Source organism: Stegastes partitus, unplaced genomic scaffold (genome assembly GCF_000690725.1).
Source record: "Stegastes partitus isolate 25-593 unplaced genomic scaffold, Stegastes_partitus-1.0.2 Scaffold1635, whole genome shotgun sequence".
Taxonomy (NCBI): Eukaryota; Metazoa; Chordata; class Actinopteri; family Pomacentridae; genus Stegastes; species Stegastes partitus.
The window spans coordinates 132,029-155,236 of record NW_007579366.1 but is presented as its reverse complement, the minus strand read 5'-3'; the positions used below and the strand labels follow the sequence as shown (position 1 = coordinate 155,236).

Genomic DNA, 23,208 nt, shown 5'->3' with positions numbered 1-23,208 from the left:
ATTCTATTTGTTAAAATGTATAAAATTCTATATATGTCACAACTGTTGTGTGTCTCTAGACCGCGTTAGACCAGATCCAGATCTAAAACCCCCCACTATACAGATGAGTTATATCGGGACTAGAACGTCCCTGAAGGATTAAAGGTTGTTTAAAATGAGTTTCTAAATTTGTGAGTCTTTTACTCTGTTTCTGCAAATGCACGTACATTTTATTTTACAGCTTTTTTAAAAGACCAAATTTAATGTGGTTTAGAAGCAAAAAAACAACAACAAAAAAACTCACATTTGTATTTTTTTAATTTGTATTTTTACAATGAAAAAAAAAAAGGATTCACAAATTTGAAAGTGGGTTTTTGATGGCACTGAGTTTTTACCCAACATGGTTTTTCAGCAGGGCTGCAAGGTGGTAGTAGTAGTTGGTAGCATCGTTACCTCACAGCTTGAAGGTCGCTGGTTCATGTCCTGGTGAGGACACCCGGGATCTTTCTGTGTGGAATCTCCATGTTCTCCCCGTGCAGCGTGGGTTCTCTCCGGGTTCTCCAGCTTCCTCCCACACAGTCCAGAAACATGTTGAGGTTAATTGGTGATTCTAAATTGTCCGTAGGTGTGAATGTGAGTGTGCTTGGTTGTCTGTCTCTAAGTGTAGCCCTGTGATAGACTGGTGACCTGTCCAGGTGAACCTGCCTTCACCCTGAGTCAGCTGGGATAGACTCCAGCCCCCCATGACCCTAGTGAGGATTAAGCGGTGTATAGATAATGGATGGATGGATGTTCAGCATTAAAATGTAAAAAAAAAAAAGTGGAGAATCTGTCATTCGGTGCTCCAAGTTCAGTTTCCCTTAACTTTCCCCTGAACCGTTGAATCAGAAACCAACTTCAGTGCTCTGCTCTGTAAGGTCACGTGTCCATTTCAAAACAGCTTTAAAGTGTTTGTGTGTGTGTGTGTGTGTGTGTGTTTGCTGCAGTCAAAATCCTAGTTTGTTTGTTAGTGTGGGCCCACAATTACAATCAATACATGAAACCTTGATAAAGACAAATAAAAACCCTCCAAACACAATAAAAAACAACAACACACACCAGAATGAAGAATAACAATTCGTTTAATATAAACAAAAAAAGTGAATATACAGCAGGTACTGTAATAATTTAATAATAATTCTTCGTTTAAGGCTGAAGCCGGCGCCGACTACTGAAGCTCTCTACGGAACAGATCGTATTGGCCTGTTAAAGGTTTGGCATGTTACTGGTGAAACACTTGTGAAACACGGTTTTGTTTTTTTATTGTCAGCCTTTAGTCATGAACATTTCTGAGAACACCTGGACATGAAGAACAGCATGGAGTGATCGATACCATCGTGGCGGTCAAACACAATCAGACGTCTCGCCTGGATGGAGGAAACCGACTACGACATTCAAAAAGCGGCCGATGAAGACCAAAGAATGCAGGATTATCAAAAACGAACCAAGTGTTTGACAGCGTCGTAAATGAAAGATAATTGACTTCACTGCCTCGGTTTAAGTACCACAGCATCTCTACTTCATATAATGCCATTAAGAAGCTCAGGATTCAGGCTGAGCTGCTCGAACCACACTAGATTCTTTCCAGCATCGCCTTCGGAGCCGTTTGATTTTGAGGCAGATCTGCAAAACTCAAAAAGAAAATGAGAAGTTTAAAAAGGCTAATGATTGTCGTTTCTCTCAAACACGCTGTGCTTATAATTATCACTGGCAATGAAGGTAGGTGAGAGGTCACACACGCGTTAATATTAAACCAAAAAACACACAAAGAAAAGCAGCAACACTGTCGTAAAAATAAACCTGGATAATGTCACAGATACAACAGCAACCTAACGTGAATTAAATATAAAACACAAGCACGCCTGACGGTACAGTACATTAATGCTCGTAACAAAAAGGCATCATCATCATCATCGTCCTTCAGTACCAACGGGCCTCATTTAAACACATCTGCAAAAGGAATGATCCTGTTCAACTGAAGCAATCCCACATTTTTTATTTTTTTACTACTTGTTATAACTCTATGTGGTTTTTACAGTGACTGCGGGTGTCGAATTAAATGTTTCATACATGATCACACAATCTCGATCTGAGGCCAAAAACGTTTTAAATTTTAAAGTCTAAAATATCATAAAATTTACTCAAATTAAATCCGACCCGTTCGGCTGACGTGTGGAGGTTAAAAGCAACACTGGACAGAAGGTTTAAAATTTAAAGACAAACAGGGTGACGGATTAAAGGAAAAACCGGAATAAAAGAGCGAAAAAGCTGCTGCTGCGCTGCAAACAGGACGTCTTTAACAGTTAGTTGGAGTTCAGTATCAGCGTCTAAAGAGAAAAAGAGACGCTTGTGGTTATTTATTGGACATTTTCTACGCTGGATTTAAAGATGTTTGGTAGTTTGTTTAAACACCGTAATCGAGAATCAACTGAGCAGCTCATCAAACTGTCCAAATTGACCGTAATGTAATCGTGATGTGTATTTTTAAGCCGCGTGTGCTTCGTTTTACACCATTTCAAACCCTCACAAACTCAAAAATTGCAGCTGTGCAAACATCGATTCAGTCCGTGAAGGTTGAGTGTGGATTGAGGCCTACAGTGAGGGGATCCGGTGGTTCTGTTCTGCTGTGGGGGGGCGTTTTGTCGGCATGGTTTGGGTCCAAAATTACTCAGAGAAGAGACAATATCAAGATCTCTTATTTACCGACAAAAGACCTGAGATAATTGCCTCCGCAGAGATAAGTACCTGAATTTCTTACCAAAGTTTTTATATTCTTGTTAAATCTCACTTCCAGTCTCCTTCCCCCTCAGGCTCTTTCTACCAATTAGAGTCCTCCATGTATGACTGCTGCTGGTTTGGGCCGTCCCATAGAAGATTAAGTACCTGCTACTCTTTGTGTAGAAGACCGGGAGTTTCAGGGGCTTTCTGGTGTAACCCTGATGATACGTCTCCAGGGAATCAACAGCAGCTCGACTTTTGTCTCTTTAAGAGGGACGAGTTACTGCAAATCAATACAAAGCTCTTCTGACTGATCAGTTTGATCCTCTGATGGGAGCGGTTTATTCCAGGATGCCTCCATCTTTAGGACACAGGGGCTCACATGTGAATTTTATGGGCTGCAGGGTGGCTCGGTGGTTAGCACCGTTGCCTCGCAGCTAGTTCGCGTCCCGGTGAGGACACCTGGGAACTTTCTGCTCGGAGTCACATGTTCTCCCCGTGCAGCGTGGGATAGGCTCCAGCCTCCCGCAACCCCAGTGAGGAGATTAAGTGGATGGATGTGAATTTTATGCTCTAGGCTTAACAAATCTCAACCCGACTGAACCCATATGGGAGATTTTGGACCCTTATTATCATCAAAACACCAAATGGGGGAACATCTCTTTGATAAATGGTGTTTCATTCCTCCAGTAGAGTCTCGGAGAATCAAGTTTTGGTGGCCAAACACCTCATCAACACACTTATCTTGATTTTTCCTTTAATTTGTCACCCGTCTGGACACGGAAGCTGATTTAAAAACTGGCCATCTGATTCATAAAAGACCAAGAAGGAAAACTGACACCCAGTCGGTTCTCCTGCCTTCATTATTAAACACAACCTGAAGTGAATCACAGTACCGACTACTTGCTACTCTCAGATCTACGTCTAAACACGACCCACAGTTACCAGTTACTGCCAACCGGCTCAGCTGACTGGTTGGAGCTCAAACTACGGGCTTTAAGGAGTTGATTGTACAGTGCAGATTTATTAGCCTGAACTAGACGTCTACTCACAAATTGGTTCTTTAATCTGAAAACAGGGGAGGAGGACTAAAGCCGATCTTATTTAAAACAGCAAAACAGTGTCAGACTAAATAAAGAAAACAACAAAAGTATTGTAGTTGCCTGGTTTATACTATTTTTTTTCCCTTGTAGGACAACTGCTAAAACAAATCTGCAAAAAAATAGAATCTGTAGATTTCACTAAAAGGATGATCTCACAAACATTCATCATCCTTTTGTATCACAGCGTGTACATTTAACTCGAGATGACCAAGAACAGTATAAGTGAACCCAGATGGCACAGCTATGGTTAGTTATACTGTAACAGTCCATTAATACAGAGCGACCGCGAGTAGTCCCACAATCACTGTGCAGCGCTGCGGGCTGCAGCGGCGTCATCAACACAACATCCACGGGATATCCACTGGACTTCATTTTCACAGGGTTAAAGTCAGAGGTCTCTCTCCGGGCTACCTCAGTGACAACACTCGTAGAAGATCTCAGATGCTGTGGTTCCTTCCGCTCTGACTTTTGATTTTAAATGTTTAAAAGTACAGCCCTGATGTGAAAGCCTCGGCTCTACCTCTTGTAGTGGCTCGGTGCGTCCGCGAACATGTACTTGAGTCTATAAGCTTCAGCCAGGAGGAGGCCCACCTCCTCGTTGCCCCAGTGGATTGTGGGAAGGTTCTGCAGTAGCATGAGAAGGCCCTGAAGAGGAAGAGAGAGTCGCTTAGAGGTGCTGACAGAACTGTAGACGGTGGGTATGTAAAGAATTTCACAGCATAGACACTATGAGTTAAACTCTACCTGTTAAAGTGGAACATTTTGTCCTCCAACGATTTGAAATCAAACCTGAACATCCCTGATCTAGACCTCATAAGTCAGTTTTCAGATGCTTTAACCCTCTAAACTCCAAAAATAAAAGGTACATTATCTCTAAAAACAAGAAAACTGCCCAAAAAAATAGAATTCTCAACTTTCAGACAGTCCTTAAAATGCGGGGCCGACCGCACTGCAAGCCCACTGACTGAACATACATATGTCTTACTTCAAATCGTCATTTCTGCCATTTGACATGAAATTTTACTTCTTGAAGTGGAACATTTTGTCCACCAAAGATTTGAAATCCAGCCTGTACATCCCTGATCCAACCTCCACACCTCAGCAGTGATTATTCAGCTGCTTCAAAACTCGAAAACCCCAAAAACTAGTTAAAAAATCCCTCCAAAATTAGATTTTTTCCTTAAACTACTCATCTTCGAGGTGTGAGTCTGTCAGGAAAACTGGCTGAATAGAAGCTCAAAATCTTGATATTTAAATATATTTAACATGTCTCAACTAAACATTAGTAAAATATTTGCTCTAACCAGATTTAGTTAAAAATATATAAAAAATAAAATTCTGTGTTCTTCAGCACAGCCTTGAAACAATTATTAACTCGACTGCAACCAACAGTTGTGTGACAAAGTTCAGACTTGGCGGCTGAACTGCAGGCTGTGTTTATGTAGAGCAGATACGAAACAAGCATGGAAACAAATTAAAAATCTAACTAGTAAAGCAAATGAGTATTTTTTCCCAGTATTGGTAACACCTGTGGGCACCTGGACAAATGTTGATTCCAATTTTATGACTTTTTGTAAGACAAAAAATCAAAGAAATGCAACTTTCCTTTTTTCATTTTTATGATTTCTTGCATTACAACTATGTCACATTGAAAGAAAGACATCTCTGAGTTCTCTCTCCTTCTACATGGTTGTTCTGTTTCCTCAGAGGTGCAGGACTTTATATTGATGGAGCATAAAAAAAGGGTTCAGAGGGTTGTATGTTTAGCACTATTTGCTTTCTCAGGTGAGACTGAATACATTCACAGACGCAGGTACCTGAAAGTCAACCATGGAGAGGATTTCTTTGCGCCATTCAATGAGGAAAGCAGCACAGACGTACAGGTGGAAGTGGGAGAATCCCTCAGCTTCAGCCTGTGGAAACAGAACAAGCTTCAAACTTCAACGGTTGCAAAAAGGTTTAAATGAGTGCAGAGAAGAACTGTGGCTGTTCCAGCTCCAGATAAGGAACGCTGTGGAATGAAGCACGTTGGCTGCAGCTCGTGCTTCTCTTGACCTTGAACTACTTTCTATTGCAACGCCTCGTTTTCTTGCTAGAGTTTAAACATCCAGCATCGTGTAGCAGTCGCCTGGAAAACGTTTCATTCATTTGCTGTACATCATTTTCAGTGTTCAGCCTCTTGTCATCCATGTTTATACAGCTACGCTGACCTCAGCTTGACTTCTGGTGGGAGGTACAACAGCAACAGAGCCTCCCTCGCTAACAACACTCTCACTGAAAGGCAGAATTTAGGTCTATCAGATAACACTGAGAAGAGGAGCAGAGCGGAGAAAATCCTTGAAATACACTCAGTGGCAACACTGAATTAAAGATCTAGTGTTTTCTACACAAATGAATTGTGTTTTTTTTAGTGTCAGAAAGGGAAGAAAAAGTGTCTCATTAACACCTGGTGAACATCAGTCTCCTCCAAACTCAACCTGATCACGAACAGACGGTTGATTAAACAATATAAAACACATTTCTTAGACATGATTTGCTTTGTTTCAGTTTCACCCTCATCGTCATCGATGTAGCTTCAAAGAAGATGAATGAAAAACCCTGATGAGTGAGTTAGATTGATAATCAAATACTTGCAATATATAAATATTTGATTTAAAATACATTCAAGACATCGTGTAGTGTGTGTTGTCACTCTGGCCCAGTCGCTAGATACAAGTGCTTGTGTGTATTAATCAGCTGATGCCGATGTTAGGGTCACTTCTAAAGGCCTGCTTTTAACATTGTGGTATTATGATGAGTTAAAATCACCTTTCAGGTATTTTTACTCCTTTCTAAACTACCCTACAGGGGTTGGAGCTCAAGATTTCTTAAAGAGCTGATAGAAGGCACATTTGCAGTTTTCCTCGATTTCTTTTTCTTTTTTTTTTAAGTTATTTTTTGGCCTTTACTAGATAGGACAGATGAGAGAGAGAGACAGGAAAGTGGGGGAAGGAGTTGCAGCAAAGGGCCATGAGCGGGATTGGAACCCATGGCCGCTGCATCGGGGTCCCTGTACATGGGTCGCCAGCTCAGCCAGGTGAGCTAAAGCCCCTCACTTCATTTTTAAACTAGTTTTATAGCTTCATGATCTCATTCCATCACTGTACAGCTGACGGGGGACGCTCTGCTCTACCTGGTAGGTGTCCCAGAGACGAATAGTGCAACGAAGTGGCAGCTCCCTCATCAGAAGATTGTTCATCCACCGGAAAGCGAACTGCAGGTACTCCACTTCATACCTCTTGAAATGATTGTGAATGTCCTCTGGAGACACACAACACACACAAACACATGTGAAACCCGTGGGTCTCCCACTGCTGCTGTTGGCTTGTCTCTCCGTCGTCCACACGCGTGAACAAACTCACCATCGATCCTGCTGACCAGCTCCTCTAAAGCTTTCACCTTGTTCTGAATCCCAGGCTGGGCGAAGGTGTAGTTGTCCTGAAAGGAAATGCATCTCAGTAAAGTGGCACAGCTTTAAATAGGTGTTGAGTGAGACGTGTGCACGAGACCAGACCTGAATTCCATCCAGCAGCTTGCTCATGCACCAGAAGCTGTCGGCTTCGATGTTTCTCTGGGTGTCCAGAGGCAGCGCTGCCACCTCGAAGTTCTCCACGTCCTCCGCTGGAACAACAAAGAACACTGAGTGAATCTTATCAACATTAACTGGAGACTTCTGGATGTTTTTAAATATATTTTTGGGGCTTTTTTGCCTTTATTTAGAGCAGTAGCGAGAAAGGGGGGAGAAGAATGGGAAGAGACCTGCAGCAAAAGGTTGTGAGCGGTAGTCGAACTCATGACTGCTGTGACGGGGAACTAAAGCCTCTGTTTATGGGTTGCCTGCTCAACTAGGTGAGCTATAGAGGCGCCCCAGGCCTTATAACAGCTTAAACAAAAGACAGAAGCTGACACCAGTTGTTTTGGTCCAGTTTCACTCTATGCAGGAATTTCCACAAAAGCTAACTTACTGACAAACTCGGACAGGAAGACGACGAAAAAGGGCGTGACCAGATCGTTGATGCCCTGGACGTAACCGCTGGCCGGGTGACGGATGGCCCAGATGAAGAGGATCCGCTCAAACACCTGAAGAAAAACGACAAAGCAGCTGATTACTGACTATTTTACAACACTGTGTAAAACCCTTAATGCAGGCAAACACAATGCAATTATGTAGAGTCCTAACTTTTAAGTGCAAAACACAGAATCAGATCCACAAAACATACATTTCTCCTCAGTGTGGGCTCATTTTTCACTGCAACATAAAGTTCTGCACCTCTCTGGAAACAGCACAACCATGACTAGAATAAAAAAAGAGGTATTTAAGACTAATTATCTATCTATCGTGACTGAATTTAGTCAAGTTTCCAGTAAATCTGGACACGAATCTTTGGTGCCGCACCACATTTGAGGAACAAGCTGTGATCAGTCGAGTTCCTTTTTAACTGCATATTTCCTCCAGAGTGAAGTAATCTGATGCAGCTTCTTCCTCAATGACTGTCAGATAAACCACAGCGCAGCGCTGTGACATTAACAGTCACTCAGTTATCAGTTTGTAAAACAGACAATCAAAGAAATTCTGCTTTTGCATTTTCTTTGTTTATGATTTGTATTTCTGTTCTGCTTGCATTAGGCTACGCAGCAATATTCTTTATCGTGGTTTAACTTGTCAGACCTGCTCAATCAGTCATTAAAGTTTGGTGAAAGTATATTTTTGTGACCAAGTATTTTATATTAAAAAGTACTCTATATGTTTTGTGTTGTTGTGACATGCAGCTGCACATGGTTCAGCAAATATTCAAATCACACACAATCAGGGATTTTTGTTTCCATTTATTTGTCCAGTGCTGCAGATTCTGAATCAAAGACGTGATGAGAAATAACAGTGAACATTTCTGGCTTTAACCTCTGATAGTTCCTGAGATGTTGTCGTTTAAACAGCCTCAAATTTCAATGTGTGAAAAAAGGTGTTGAAAGTGGGTGGACGGGAAAATTTAAAAAAAAATGTTTATCTCATAAAATATCTGAAATATCACAGGAAAGTTTCACAAATGTCTACATACTTTACAAAAACTTCAAGAGCTGGTCTCTTTAAACATTTTGTATATAAATGACTTGGAGGCAAAAACATCAGTCTGTAGATGTTTTGAAAGATGATTTTTTTTTTGCTAGTTATGTTTATGATCTCTGCTGATTTCTTATCTTCTAAATGGAATTTCACCGTGAATTATGACGTCTGTGTGGATGCTGTTGTGACCTCGTCTGTCTGTGGTTGTGCTGCTGCCTGTCTTGGCCAGGACACACTTGAAAAGGAGGTTTTTAGTCTCATGGTTAAATAAAGGTGAAAATATATATAAATCCCTGCAAATCAGAAATTGTTGAGCAGGAACTGGTCTGAAAATGTGATGATTTGACAGAAGCTTTTCTAACATGTTCAGTAGTNAATAAATTAAATATAAAAGTAAATAAATGGTAAACGAGAATAAAACAAACAAATGAAACTTATAAATAATAAACTATATATCCTACACAAATGAATGCAGCTTGAAGTTATCCCTGAGCTCCACTAGTCAAGTTACCCATCAGTAGCATTTATTTATCTATTTTAATATATATATATTTTGGTCTCTTTGTCTTTATTTAGAGCAGTCGAGACAAGACAGGAAAGGGGGAGAAGACCTGCAGCAAAGGGTTGTGAGCGGGAGCTGAACTCATGACCGCTGCATCGGGGAACTAAAGTCCCTGTTTACGGGTCGCCCGCTCGACGAGGTGAACTATAGGGACGCCCATCAGTAGCATCTTTATGATAAATGAACTGAGTCGACTTGGTTTCATCTGGTCTGACTCTGTCCTGATGCTCAGCGCTTGAAACATCAACAGGCTGAATATTCAGACGCTTAAAAAAAAGGTCCAGGTGACTCGTGTATGCCCTGACTAGCTATTATTATTAGTTTATTTCTTTTCACTTTATATTTTTTACTACAGTACATTTGTGCATTTGGCACTCTACAGGCATTTTAACTTTAGTACATTTTTACTCATCGTGTATTTTACACTTTATACTTTAATATATTCGTCTTCTTTCTTTTTACCTTGCTGTCCCAGATATTTCTACTATTATTTGTTTGTATTTGTATTGTAATGGTGGTAACATTACTCTCTCTGTTTGCTACTGTAACAACAGAATTTCCCCTCAAGGATCAACCAAGCATTTTTGTTCTATGTTATTCAGTTCTACTTAGACTGCTATGAACATCCAGAAACCCAAACCAGAGTTCTAAGGCAAAGCTCCCACAGCTTGGAGCTACTGTAACTGACTCAAACCTGTTCTCATGAACATTTCTGCAAAATAAAAGATCTCATGCGTCTGTGTAACATTTATTTTTTATGTCCAATAAGTGAAGAAGACATCTGCAGAGACTCCTGTTTGGATAAACACCAGACAGTTTGGCTCTGGACACATGAACCCTNTCTTCACATAGTAATCAGTGGATTAGGACTTCTATTCTATGGTGAATATTGGGCATTTCTTTTCTTTTCTTGTCTGCAAGTGAACAAACAGCACCTAAAATTTTAAACATAGTCGAGGCTGTTTCTGTCGTAAACCTGGATCTAAAAAGGTCTCAAGAAAAGAAACCAACAGTGTTTGTTTTCATTAATCATCCCACTCAGTATCAACAGATTCAACAGTCAGAGCTGAATCCTGACCCGACCAGAACTTGACACGCAGCTTTATAATCATCACTTCCTGCTCTGTTAGTGTGGTAACCTCTCCTCCCTCTGTGGTCCTGTAGGAAGTCTGACTTGTTTCCAGTGAGGCTGACGGGTCAGAAGGTTCTTACGATCGCAGTGATCACCTGGTTAAAAGTGAACCCGCTTCATGACACCACAAAACCTGAGCTGAGCCTACAGGCAGCAGGAAAGCCCTCTAATCTCTCATGAGCTTCATTTGTAATCTGACAGACGAGCCAAAACAAGCCAAAAAATGCAACTTATGAAGCACTGAGATACGTGAGGCTCCAGTCTTACCTCTTGTACTGCAGGCTGCTGGAACAAGGGAATCAGAGGGTTGGTTCTTGGAATGTCGATGTGGATCTGACAGGAGCAAACATTACCGAGATGTTACTCAGATGATCATCACAGCAGGGAACTGGATTGTTTCCTCTAAAACCTATATTTGTTGACTGTCTCTGCAGTGCTCGTACCTGTCTGTACGTGTCCTTATAGTGCTCGTCTGTTCTGGAGTGGTAATACTGCTCTATGAACCCGAAATACTCGTCTCGCTTCCGTTTCAGCACCAGCTCTCTGCGCTCTTTGTTGGCCGGCAGGTAGCCCTGGAAGAGAGCGAGGAGAGGAGTGAAAGTACAGCAGAGAGACCCTCCTGTTTTGGGGGGATTTTCAGAGGAGCTGGCCGGCCGTTTGAGATAAGAGCAGGGAGGAGATAAGGTCGGCTGTGAAGATAAGGCTTTTGATCTTATGTGAGTGGATGGACTGTAAGACGCTACGCAGAGGCTAGAACATGTAGCTGACATTAATGAGACAGAATGTTGTGTAAAGAGGCGAGAAAACAGGAAAGAACTGAAGCCTTACAGAGAGAAGCCTCCACGTGATGGGCCGGACCTCTCGCGGTATTCCTGACCAGCTGTGTTTCCGGAGTTCTTCTACAAAAGCACAGATACAAACAGCCAAAGTCAACGTTCTGTCTGTACGGACGCCACAGAGACTAACTCAGCTGGCTGTAACCCAGACTGAGCCGTCAGCCTCCCCGTGTATCCTATAACACTGTGAAGCCCTTTTCAGACATGAGATACGCAACATCGCGGTTTCATCAGTCTGCTGAAGTGACGGCATTCTGTCATTCAGACGTAGGTCACTTTAACGTTAATGTTTGGCTTTGTTCAGACGCCGCAGGGACGAAGAAAGTCACGCGATATGTGTCCTTCACACAGCAATGAATATTAAATGTTGTACAGTACATTAAAAAAAGCACCAACAAACTTAACTAGAAGCCTAGTTTATTTAACGTTGTCTAATCACTGAAAATCCTTCTACTACTTTACCGACAGTAAATAAAAGATGCTGGTTTGTTCCTGATGAAGGTCAAGCGCTGAGGCTTTGTGAATAAATACATTTCTTCAAGTTAACACAGTGTGTAGAAGTCTGCTTGATGTGTCTGGAAATGTTCGTCCCTTTCCCATGACATTAATGTGCAAAGGGTTCTTTGGTCTGTAAAGTTTTGCAGCAGAAGTTCTCCAGGTTATTATTTCATTTAGATTGGAGACCCTTTATTTGCCTTCAGAAAATGTTCCCTCAATAATAAACTCTGTTGGACCACAAAACTAGAGGTTTTTGAAATTAAGGGTTGAATTAAGTGGACTGACCTGTACGTCCATCATTTATTTGATCTGTTTGTGTTCTGGGCTACATATTTAAACTCAGGTACAGCTTTGGTATTAACTGGTAGAACATCATGAAAAAGTTTTATGTTTTTCTGTCAGTTATTTATCAGATTTACTTTTCATAGTCTGTAGAAGTAAATCCTACTTTTCATTGATCCTAAGGGAATATTCTTGTAATTTAAGATACTAGATTTTGTTTTTTTTTCTAATAAACTATAAATCATAATTATCAAAATTAAAATAAATAAAGGCTTGAAATATTTCACTTTATATGTAACAAATCTGGAGAAGTTTTTAACTTTCACATTGCTGAATAACTGATAGAAAACCTTAAACATTAAACCACTAGTATATGTGTCATGTACAACAGTGTCAGTACGAGCTCTATTTCATTTTCATTTCATTTTCCAGGTGCGATATAATATTTAATTTCATTTTCTCATGATCATGTGTGACCTTAGTTATTACCCCGTATAATTACCAGCATTACTTTACACTGTTCTATTCTAGTCATATTTTTACTTACGTCTTTATAACTTTTTACTTTTCCGTGGTGCATTCCTTATGTGATGTCATTTGTTTTTTTCTGGACATTATTTGGCACAAAAAATTTCCTTTGGGATTAATAAAGTTTTGTCTGATCTTACCTAATATTTAATAAACTGAATTTCCAGAAAGAAGACAGAATCAGACAAGGTGTTTGTCCGTGCTGTTTCATATCTTACCGAGGTCAGTGTTGGGACTCGCCAGCAGCTGCCTGAATTTGTCCAGCCGGCTCTTCTCGCGCACCGTCATGGGTGGAGCTCCGGACGCGTTCTGGTCCGAGATGCGAGCCACCAGCGGGATGATGGGACGGACCGGGAGAGACTGCTGCTTCTGCAGCGTGGAGCGAACTGTGGTGGAGGAGAAATCAGACACTTCAATGATGTGGTAGTAAAAAAACTCTACTTTGCAGGTAGGGCAAAAAGTTGCATATAGCATAATTATTTTTAATGATCTCTGCAATGTAAATATTTATTTATTTATTTATTATACTCCTCAACTTGTTCTGTTTAAGAAACCTACTATACTAGATGAGATGTATTCATTCATAAGTCCCAAAATAATAATAATAATATTGATTTAATAGATTTACAAAATAAATCAATACAAGACCCAGATAAAACTAACAAAAGCACCAAAAGTGCCTTATCTAATTAAGGAAAAACTGAAGTGGATGAAAGGTAAACAGAGGGTAAAACCATAAAACAAGGTTAAATGTAAAAATGATAAAAATTAGAATAGTACCAGTGAATAATAAATTAAATATAAAAGTAAATAAATGGTAAACGAGAATAAAACAAACAAATGAAACTTATAAATAATAAACTATATATCCTACACAAATGAATGCAGCTTGAAGTTATCCCTGAGCTCCACTAGTCAAGTTACCCATCAGTAGCATTTATTTATCTATTTTAATATATATATATTTTGGTCTCTTTGTCTTTATTTAGAGCAGTCGAGACAAGACAGGAAAGGGGGAGAAGACCTGCAGCAAAGGGTTGTGAGCGGGAGCTGAACTCATGACCGCTGCATCGGGGAACTAAAGTCCCTGTTTACGGGTCGCCCGCTCGACGAGGTGAACTATAGGGACGCCCATCAGTAGCATCTTTATGATAAATGAACTGAGTCGACTTGGTTTCATCTGGTCTGACTCTGTCCTGATGCTCAGCGCTTGAAACATCAACAGGCTGAATATTCAGACGCTTAAAAAAAAGGTCCAGGTGACTCGTGTATGCCCTGACTAGCTATTATTATTAGTTTATTTCTTTTCACTTTATATTTTTTACTACAGTACATTTGTGCATTTGGCACTCTACAGGCATTTTAACTTTAGTACATTTTTACTCATCGTGTATTTTACACTTTATACTTTAATATATTCGTCTTCTTTCTTTTTACCTTGCTGTCCCAGATATTTCTACTATTATTTGTTTGTATTTGTATTGTAATGGTGGTAACATTACTCTCTCTGTTTGCTACTGTAACAACAGAATTTCCCCTCAAGGATCAACCAAGCATTTTTGTTCTATGTTATTCAGTTCTACTTAGACTGCTATGAACATCCAGAAACCCAAACCAGAGTTCTAAGGCAAAGCTCCCACAGCTTGGAGCTACTGTAACTGACTCAAACCTGTTCTCATGAACATTTCTGCAAAATAAAAGATCTCATGCGTCTGTGTAACATTTATTTTTTATGTCCAATAAGTGAAGAAGACATCTGCAGAGACTCCTGTTTGGATAAACACCAGACAGTTTGGCTCTGGACACATGAACCCTGCTCATGACTTCAGACGCTGCTGAACGGAGGGACGCTGAACCGACCAGTTTGGAGACTGAATCTCACACATTGTCTGACAGTGAAAGGTTTAAATCCTGCTCACAGGCAGTTTTAATTTCGCAGAGAGCGGGTGCAAGTCTTACAGCTGCCAGCTTACAACAGATAACGGACACGAAGCCTTCGGGTGTTAACTAAGAAACGCATTAGCCGTGTTCGTACAAAGTTCCTCTGGGAAATATGGTATCTGAGTGTGAAGAAAGTGTCTGGTTGGTGGATAAAAACGGGTCTATGGTAGGTTGAACTGCCCAGAAAGTTGTTCAAATGATGCAAAACTGTCATCAGTCAAAGATGATGGAAGTGCTCAGTTCCCCCTCTGAAATACAGAATCTAGTAAAGCAGCGTGGAAGAGATGGAGTTTTAATTCCACAGCTTTAAGGCCCTCATTAGAGTGACATCAACCATTTGTGCAAAGTGCTACTGTGTTGTCTGCATCACTAAAACTCACCAGAGCATTTAGTGAAACGTTTTCAGGAGCGTAACATGTCCTGACACACACATGCTAAAGGCCTGATATAATCCCAGCAGCCCCGACTGCAGCGTGAGGTCCCTCCTGACAAAGTCTGTAATTAGCTTCCCTATGAATCAGCTGCTAAGCCGCTCAGTCGCTCCTAAAGCAGAACCAACGGCTGCAGCGTGTTCACCGCATACCTGAGGATGTGTTGAGGTGTGCGTCACTGCTGGACTTGATAACCTTCCCGTTGACATGCTCGCACTCAGCATCCTCCTCCTGCACATCCTGGAGGTTTTCAGCTTGTGTCACGGGTGATGGCGGTCTGTGTGATGCTGCACTTTCTGTGTCGCCTGCTTCATGCTGCTGCTGCTGCTGCTGCTGCTGCTGCTGCTGCTGCTGAGAGGACACAAAACATGAGAACGTCTCTTTGTATTTCACACCACCAGCTCAAGGCCAGCTACTGCTCAGTGGTACCTGGTTCTGTGCGGATGACGTCGAGTGCAGGCCCGATGGAGTCGGCGAAGGGTTCCTGAGGAAATCTTCGTCCTCCTCATCGTCGATGTCCCAAGCATCGTTGGTGCTGCGAGCAAACTCGTGGAAGCTGGACGCCTTTTTAGTCTTCAGATTGTTGAACTTGGGCTTTGTGTCTTTGGGATACCTGCAGAGGGGCAGATAAGAGATGGAACAGACAAAAGGAAAAAAATAAAATCAGGAACTGATTGATCTCACTTGTGGCAGCACTGGACGTTAACGCTCTGAACCCCAAACAGTGTCTGACCGTTTCCTGCTCCTGTCACAGTTTTACTCACTGTTGTGTTTTTCGTTGCAATATAAAGTCATGCACCTCTATAGAAACTGAACAACCATGACTGGAAGTAGAGCGAACTCAGAAATGCCTTTTGGTTAGCATAACAACTAGTGTCATAAATCATCTCTACCGACACTGGAAAAATAGTTGATTCAACATCCTATAGATCAGCGGTTCTCAAACTTTTTTGAGCCACGACCCCCAAAATAACATAAGTTTGTGTTCATGACCCCTCAAATTAGAATTTTTAATATCTCATTAGTAATAACTTAGTTTTTCATGTATTAACGTGTTAAAATTAATGTGTTAATTCCACAGATGAATCGCTTTACATTAACACGTTAGTTTTCTTTTGAATTCATGAATGATTTGAATTAATTTTGAACAAACGAAACGGGAAAAAAATATATAAAAACTAAAGAAAATAATTTTAAAAAGAATAATAATATCACATAATCAAATCATAATATTTGCAAGTTCAAAAAAGGAGTGGGAAGAAGTAAACACTTTTCATTTTGACAGCCCTAATGCACATTTATTTGATAAATGTAGGCTATTTTTTTTTTTTTTTTAAATGATCTAGCGACCCCCTGAAACTATCTTGGGACCCCTATGGGGGTCCCGACCCCCAGTTTGAGAACTACTGCTATAGATAAACTTTCAGTTTGTTTCCAGAGTTGACTCCTGTCTGCCCTGTGCAAACACAGCCTGCAGTTCAGCTGAAAAGCTACACAATTTTTGTCACGCGACTGTTGGTGACAAATGGCTTCATGGTTATGCCAAACAGCGCAGATTTTATTTAATTGTTTGTGTGTGTGTGTGTGTGTGTGTGTGTGTGTGTGTGTGTGTGTGTGTGTGTGCTGTTGTTTTTTTCTCCCCAAATAATCCTGGTGCGAAAGATTGATTTTTGGCAAATTTTGAAACACGACATGTAAAATGATGGAACAGCACGCCACAGTTAAGTACTTCAAAGGCCGCAACAAAATGTTTAAAATCGGACAATTCTTTATGTATTTACACTTCCTGGCTGTGATAAATGGTGTGATTTGGGTGAGTTTTTATACGACTACATGCCTTTCATACCTGCTGGTGAGTTTTGGGGTTCAGAGCATTAATATAAACAGAACTTAACGATAATATTACCAAAATGGGTGACAACAACAACGACAACAACAGCAAAGAACAAACAAACAAACCAAACAAAAAAAACCAAAACTGCAATTCCAACACAAAACACTAGAAGTCTTTTGGTCACACTGGAACAGCACCGGTGCATGCAGTCCACACATGTTCAGGTAGTCGAAGCAAAAGAACAGCTACGGTTAAACATGGCAGCAACAAATAAAATGCATCCATGCTGGTATTCAGCACTTACGTGCGTCGCAATCGGGGGTCGAGAGGTGGATGCTGTGCTCCATAAACTGGCTGCACGCTGCAGAAGATAACAAACGCTGTCACCTCTGTGCAGAAAAACACATGCAGCTCTCCGGCGTTTGACCCAGATAGCAGCCAAACACAGACAGATTGTAATGCTCAGAGACGTCAAACACTCCTCACACGTGCTGCTGTTTCTTCATGTTTTCTCTAGTTTCAGGAAGATGCTTTAAGTTTAGTTCACTTACTGAGCAACAAACAACGAGGTGGATATAGTCACAGCCAATCCGATGCACAACACATATGCAGTTATTAAAATAATGACAACAAAATGTAAGCAACACAGAAATTCTGCACAAAGCAAATCTGTCAGTAGCCTTTATGGGCGGTTGCTGTGTGTGTTGGTGTCGTGCTGGCAGTGCAGCAGCCTTTGCTGACCACAGCATCAGAGAATAACATAAATGCATGAGTGGTTCTAATCACATGTACAGCTTCATTCAGCCGGTGTGAGAACGGATAAGAAACACTTCCACCAGCAGCCACCACACCTGCTGGGTGTTTGCTGACGTCTCCTTGATATCTGGAGCATCCCTACGAACGTGTTTTGATTCCGTCTCAATGAAAGTGTTTTTGAATGATTCTGCAAAGCGTGAAACTCGGTGGGTGGGAGTTTCAGCGTTAGCCCTCCACTGACAGATGACGGTTCCTCTGTTTCATTAAATATCCCAGTGTTATTTAGAGTGGGCTGTTTTTTTAGTGGTGAGCGAACAGCTTGCGGAGCTCCAATGTTCTTCACCTCCCCGCGGTGGGCAGTATGTTCAGCGGATGCGAGAATCTTAATGCTCAGCTTCTGTCCAACTCTCTGGCGGCCCGGCGGAGAGGCAGCGGTAGGACGGGAGCTGGGCCAGACTCACAATTGCCAACAAAGCGCCTTTTCTTTGTTTCTTTTGCTTCACGGAGAGCCGAATCATTCTAACTCTTTTCTAAGATAAACGATTATGGGATTAAGTAATGGATGCTCAACTTGAGAGTATAATTGTGGTTACACAGCTTGGGAACTGAGGCATATCTGAATACTACAGCAGTAAACAAATATTGTGCTTTAGTATTCTTATTTATGAATGACTTTTTTTTGCACAGTTGCCCTGTAACAAACCCGTCAGTCATGATAAGCGCTTTATTCAAAGCATCTGAGAGGCTTGTATATCACAGAGCAACAATTATGACTCGTACTCTGTGCATTGTGTCAAACCGTGCCTTCTTATGCCCGCGGCTAAGAGACGCCACCCTAACTCATGTTGACTGAATAAAAAAAAACAAAAAACTGACAAGCGAGCCTTGTGGCTGAGAGAAGTGGGCCTGCTGATTATCTGCCAGTGCCAGAGTCTCTTGTTTATCAGCCTCGCACTTGCTTTTATCAGGAGAGATTCAAGGACAGGCAGCAAGACGAGTTGCTTAGCTTCCTGTTCAAACATATGTTTGTGTTTGGGTTTCCAGCCTTCCACCCACCACTGTTTGAGAAAGATCAGCGAATGTGACAAAGACAGCAACGCCCTCTCCTTGGAGATCCTCTCTTCTCAGATTTCCCAAACAGGCCGAGCCCCTCCTTCCACTGCTCCACCCTCCGGCAGTTCCACGTAACCCGGAGAAGGACGACTATCAGTCATGATGGTCGTAAACTACGCACGCAGGTTCAATAAAGATACGAACGCATGAACGTGTTTCGGTCAGGTCTTATCGACGAGTAATGATGAGTCTTCATTTTCTACGAATGTGCAGGGAGAGGAGGACAGAAGATAAGAGTACAACAATACCTGCAAGGCCTCAGCGCCCATTATATTCCATTACCATGATGTCTATTGAGCCAACTGTACAGTCTGCGATGAGCTCAGTCCCAGTTGGTGCTTCTCATATTCTACCCCCGGCATTCGAGTAATAATTACCCCGCGATGTGAGAAGAACCCAGACAACTGTTTGCTGAACAGGAAATTTTTAACCAGTTTACTGAGCGGCCTAATCCAAACACAGATAACAGCTGTGAATGAGAAATGTTGACTTAACGAAAACCGTATATTTGTTTGTTGCCTTTTAGTATTTTATGTTTTCTAGACAAAGCAACCAAACAGATTTTTATTGTGACATATGTTCTAAACACCAGAGTTGCTATCTGAAAAAAAGAGCTTTTGTTGTGTTGTGCGTACAATCAAACATCTTTACATGTAGATTTTTAGAAGAGTTTTTGTATGGAAATACCCTCGTAATAGCGACGGGTTCATTTTTCAGAACAATGAATGCGCTTCGCCGCTGTGACTCACATGTACTAAACTCGTGCTCAGGCCTAAAATAAAGCTCCCATCCTGTGATCCTCATTTAGCAAATTAATTAATGCCTCACATGTTCCCAGAATGTGTCTTTCACTTTTCCAGCCCAAAAAGTCTGCATGGATGGATGGTTAATTTCACTGTCTGAGTTTAGTTCTGTTCTAAACGAGCTGCAGCTTTAAATACAGGAAGAAAACTCTCTCTGCATGTGTGACCGACAGCTCAAAGGGAAACACGACTCATCTGAGTGATCATTTTACATGGAAATATCGCTGAATTCGTAGCCCTTCTTTATATCTTTTGGATACGGTGAGTTTGACGCAGCTTGAAAATGTCTCTGAAGTGACTGTTGTTGAACATGTCGTCCTAACGGGCTGCGTTTCAGTCACAAGTTCAACCTCGGTCTGTTTTCTAATGGCAGAATCTGACAAATCTGCAAATGAGAAGCAAGCAGTGTCCGAGTTTAGGTTGCACTAAAGCACAACAGGTGAAATAAAAGCCCGGTAACTCCCTCACTTTCCATAATCTTCAAATATCCTTTAGCGTTACAGTTTCCACAGAGCTCTGACCTGTGCAATCAAAGCTAATGCTAATGTTAGCCACATTATCTGCACAACCTATTGCTGTGAGATTGAAAAATAACCACTTGGTTCTTTAGCTCCTCAGATGCTGGAAGTGCATGAAACCTCTTGCGTTCACTCTCGCAGCAGATCATCCTGATGGCTGAGTCATTTTAGAGTTTAGCAGCTCTGGGAAGTAAAACCAACCTGAATGATTCACCAGAAGCTGTGACGGGGCAGGATTATGCAGCTGGATGACTAACCTGGTAACCTACTACTTGTTTTGAATCTTAACAAAAACCTGACTGGTTGGTGAAGCTGGGAGGCCGACGAGTTAACTGGGGAACTGGCAGTAAATGTATTTTCCACCCTTCAGACATGCAAAACACACACACATGTGTTTTCACCATATGGGATGAGGATGAGAGGTGATGCTCCACATGCTTCCTTCCACTTTACAGACTATTTATACGGATGCATAAGCTGAGGATAAACCAGGAAGGAGGATGTTGTGCATTTATCTTCTGCCTCCATCTGCAGGGAGCCTCGTCATGACAGCCCTCTCCTCTCTCCGTGCTGTGTCTCAGCATATGGCGGCTGATGGACGCGCGCTGACAGCTGACACCCCCACTTTGATCGCTTAGACGGAGGAGACGTTGGTCTGCCTCTCTCCACTGGAGGCTATTGTTCTAACAACACACTCAAATAACACGACACATGAATGAATTAAAAACCCACAACCTCACCGCGTTTAGCTAATGACAGCTCTGAAGACGTACATTTGAACCGTTTAAATGTGAAACTCGGAGCCCAGCAGTGAGCTAATGTTTGTATTTAGCTCCTAATGAGTTGATTCAAGCGACAATAGGCTAATGAATGCTAACAGCATCCAGAAACTCACCGAAGGAATGTGGTGTTGTAGTGAAGCAGAAAAGTACCCACCTTCCGGGAACCTTTACGTTTCTCCTCCAAAAATTGATCCGGTTGTCGGTGGCCATACTCGGATAACACGGTCCCCCTCAGTCCGACACCATTACCGGCTCCTCGCAGGAACCGACCATAGAAAAAAGGGGGCAGACCGCTTCCGCGTTTCACCGGCGCCAACTCTGACCCCGCTCGGCTCTTTCTGGTCTGCCTCCCCGGGAGTTTAAACCGTCGGGAGGTAGAGATATTCGGCTCTCAAACGCGCTGATGTGCGATACGGAGCTCTGGAAGCCGCCATCTTGGAGCGCACCGACCGCAGCGTGTGATTGGCGGCGGGGCAGAACAGGTGCAGGGAGGGCGGCCAATGGGACGAGGCGGCGGCGGCGGCGGCGGCGGAGCGACCGTCAGGGATGCTCGCTGCTGGCGGACACGTCGTGAGGGACACGATGGGAAGTTCATGCTGGTAGGAGAAAGTTTGTTGTGGCTCCGAAACAAACTGTTCAAAGCAGTTGTTTAGAGTGCAGCCGTGTTGACGCCTGCAGGTTGTTCATGTGTTTGAGTTGAGCTCTCAAACACTGACAAGGCCGCAGGTCATGAGTTTAACCCCCAGAGGTCAGACGGTCTGCACCACATGACATTCTGGTACCAATGCCTATTTTCCTTTAAAACATATACAAAAAAAATAAATGTCAATATAATATGAGCACAAGAAGTATTCCGACCAGACTACGGCTTTGTTTTCATAAAACTAAATGGGAAATCTTATAAATGAGCGTTGTCTCCTTAGTTTACAATTACTCCTGACCCATCAAAAAAAAGTTGAAACTTCTTTTCATTGACATTTAAATTCCAGACATGAAAATAAAGTCAAATCAGCAGAGATGTTAAGCTGACAGTAGCAAAGAAATCAAGCTAGCTCGTTAGCTAATGCTACGACAAGCTAATTTAGCATAACATTATTAGCTTAACCTAAAGTTAGCTTGTGCTACATTAAGCTAAAATAGCACAATATTATTAGCTCAACATAAAGACAGCTAGTTAGCTAATGCTACAGCAAGCTAATTTAGCAAAACATTATTAGCTTAACCTAAAGGTAACTAGCACTAAGGCAGGCTAATATTGCATAACAATATAGCTGTAATGTTACCGTTTTCCTTCAAAAATCCTTTTCTGATATTTCAACTTTTTACAGAAGTTTTTTGTTATTTTTTTGTTTAAACTAATGCATAGCAATCCACATGACCTGTGTTAAAAATCAAGAAAAGTCGGTAATCTATATTTTTCTAAAAAAAAAAAAAAGAAAGAAATCATAGGGTCTTTTTTGTGCTGTCAGAATATCACATCAAAATACCTCAAAACTACTTTTAAAACAATTCTAGGATCAATAAAATACTTTTAATACTGTTTAAAGATTAACACGATCATCCAAAGCAAAATCTGATTTTTTTATTTCTTCGTTGTCAAAATGGAACTCCATATATTTTGATATAAAAACTGAGAAATTAAAGAAGATGACCTGGACGTATAGGAGTCTCCGGAAAGTCAAGACTGTGCATGTCAACATTTTAATGTCTTCAGATAACATGTTATGAAAATAGAACACAATATCAACACTTCTGGGTTTCTTCTTTTTTCAGGGCTTTTAAAACTATCTTCACCATGCTCACCACACAGGCCTACTTATTCATTCACTTAAAAATAACCATATATTTAAATTATTTTTCACATGTTGGGAGAAGATGTAACATAACTACTAACAGCTAGCTGGAGCTGTCATTAGTGTGGTAATTCTGTCCAGCAAGCTGCCTGATAGCATCTTTAAGAGAGATTAACTTTATGTTCTTTTGACACAGCAGGAATTTTGTCATCCTCAAAAACTTTTCCCTATCAGAAGGACGAAGCACAGCGTCCCATTTTGGCTGTATGAGGGTGTCACATCTTAAAAATACGCAAACTGCATTTTTCAAAACGTCAGAGGGAGCAAAAAGTTGATTCTTAGTCATTTTGGTACTTAATTACACGTTTCAAATTCTCTGCAAAACTTGAAATTGTCAGTGTGGTGGGTTGCTGCCTGGTTGTTGTCGTTGTTGTTTCCTGTAGTGAACAGGATTGTGAA

The 23,208-nt window shown here is 41.4% G+C and overlaps 1 protein-coding gene across 1 annotated transcript; it reads right to left on the bottom strand.

Moving 5' to 3' along the window:
- Nucleotides 1–1,082: 1,082 nt before the first annotated feature.
- Nucleotides 1,083–21,406, bottom strand: tbc1d22b (TBC1 domain family, member 22B). Its single transcript, XM_008301146.1, has 14 exons — nt 21,111–21,406; nt 17,289–17,345; nt 15,580–15,763; nt 15,303–15,501; nt 12,997–13,164; nt 11,463–11,533; nt 11,078–11,206; nt 10,902–10,967; nt 7,844–7,958; nt 7,393–7,499; nt 7,241–7,316; nt 7,012–7,139; nt 5,657–5,752; nt 1,083–4,484 (listed from the first exon to the last, which is right to left on the bottom strand). The coding sequence occupies exons 1-14, from the start codon at nt 21,164–21,166 to the stop codon at nt 4,356–4,358; spliced, it is 1,581 nt and encodes a 526-aa protein (XP_008299368.1). The 5' UTR covers nt 21,167–21,406; the 3' UTR covers nt 1,083–4,355.
- Nucleotides 21,407–23,208: the final 1,802 nt, after the last annotated feature.

What these genes read in the sequence shown, in the direction of transcription:
- tbc1d22b (XM_008301146.1), bottom strand. Translation starts at nt 21,166, where the DNA reads ATGGCCACCGACAACCGGATCAATTTTTGGAGGAGAAACGTAAAGGTT. An exon ending in AACGTAAAGGTTCCCGGAAG is followed by an intron (nt 17,346 to 21,110) that starts GTGGGTACTTTT and finishes TATCTTCTGCAG; the next exon opens with CGTGCAGCCAGTTTATGGAG. An exon ending in GACCCCCGATTGCGACGCAC is followed by an intron (nt 15,764 to 17,288) that starts GTAAGTGCTGAA and finishes GCCCCTCTGCAG; the next exon opens with GTATCCCAAAGACACAAAGC.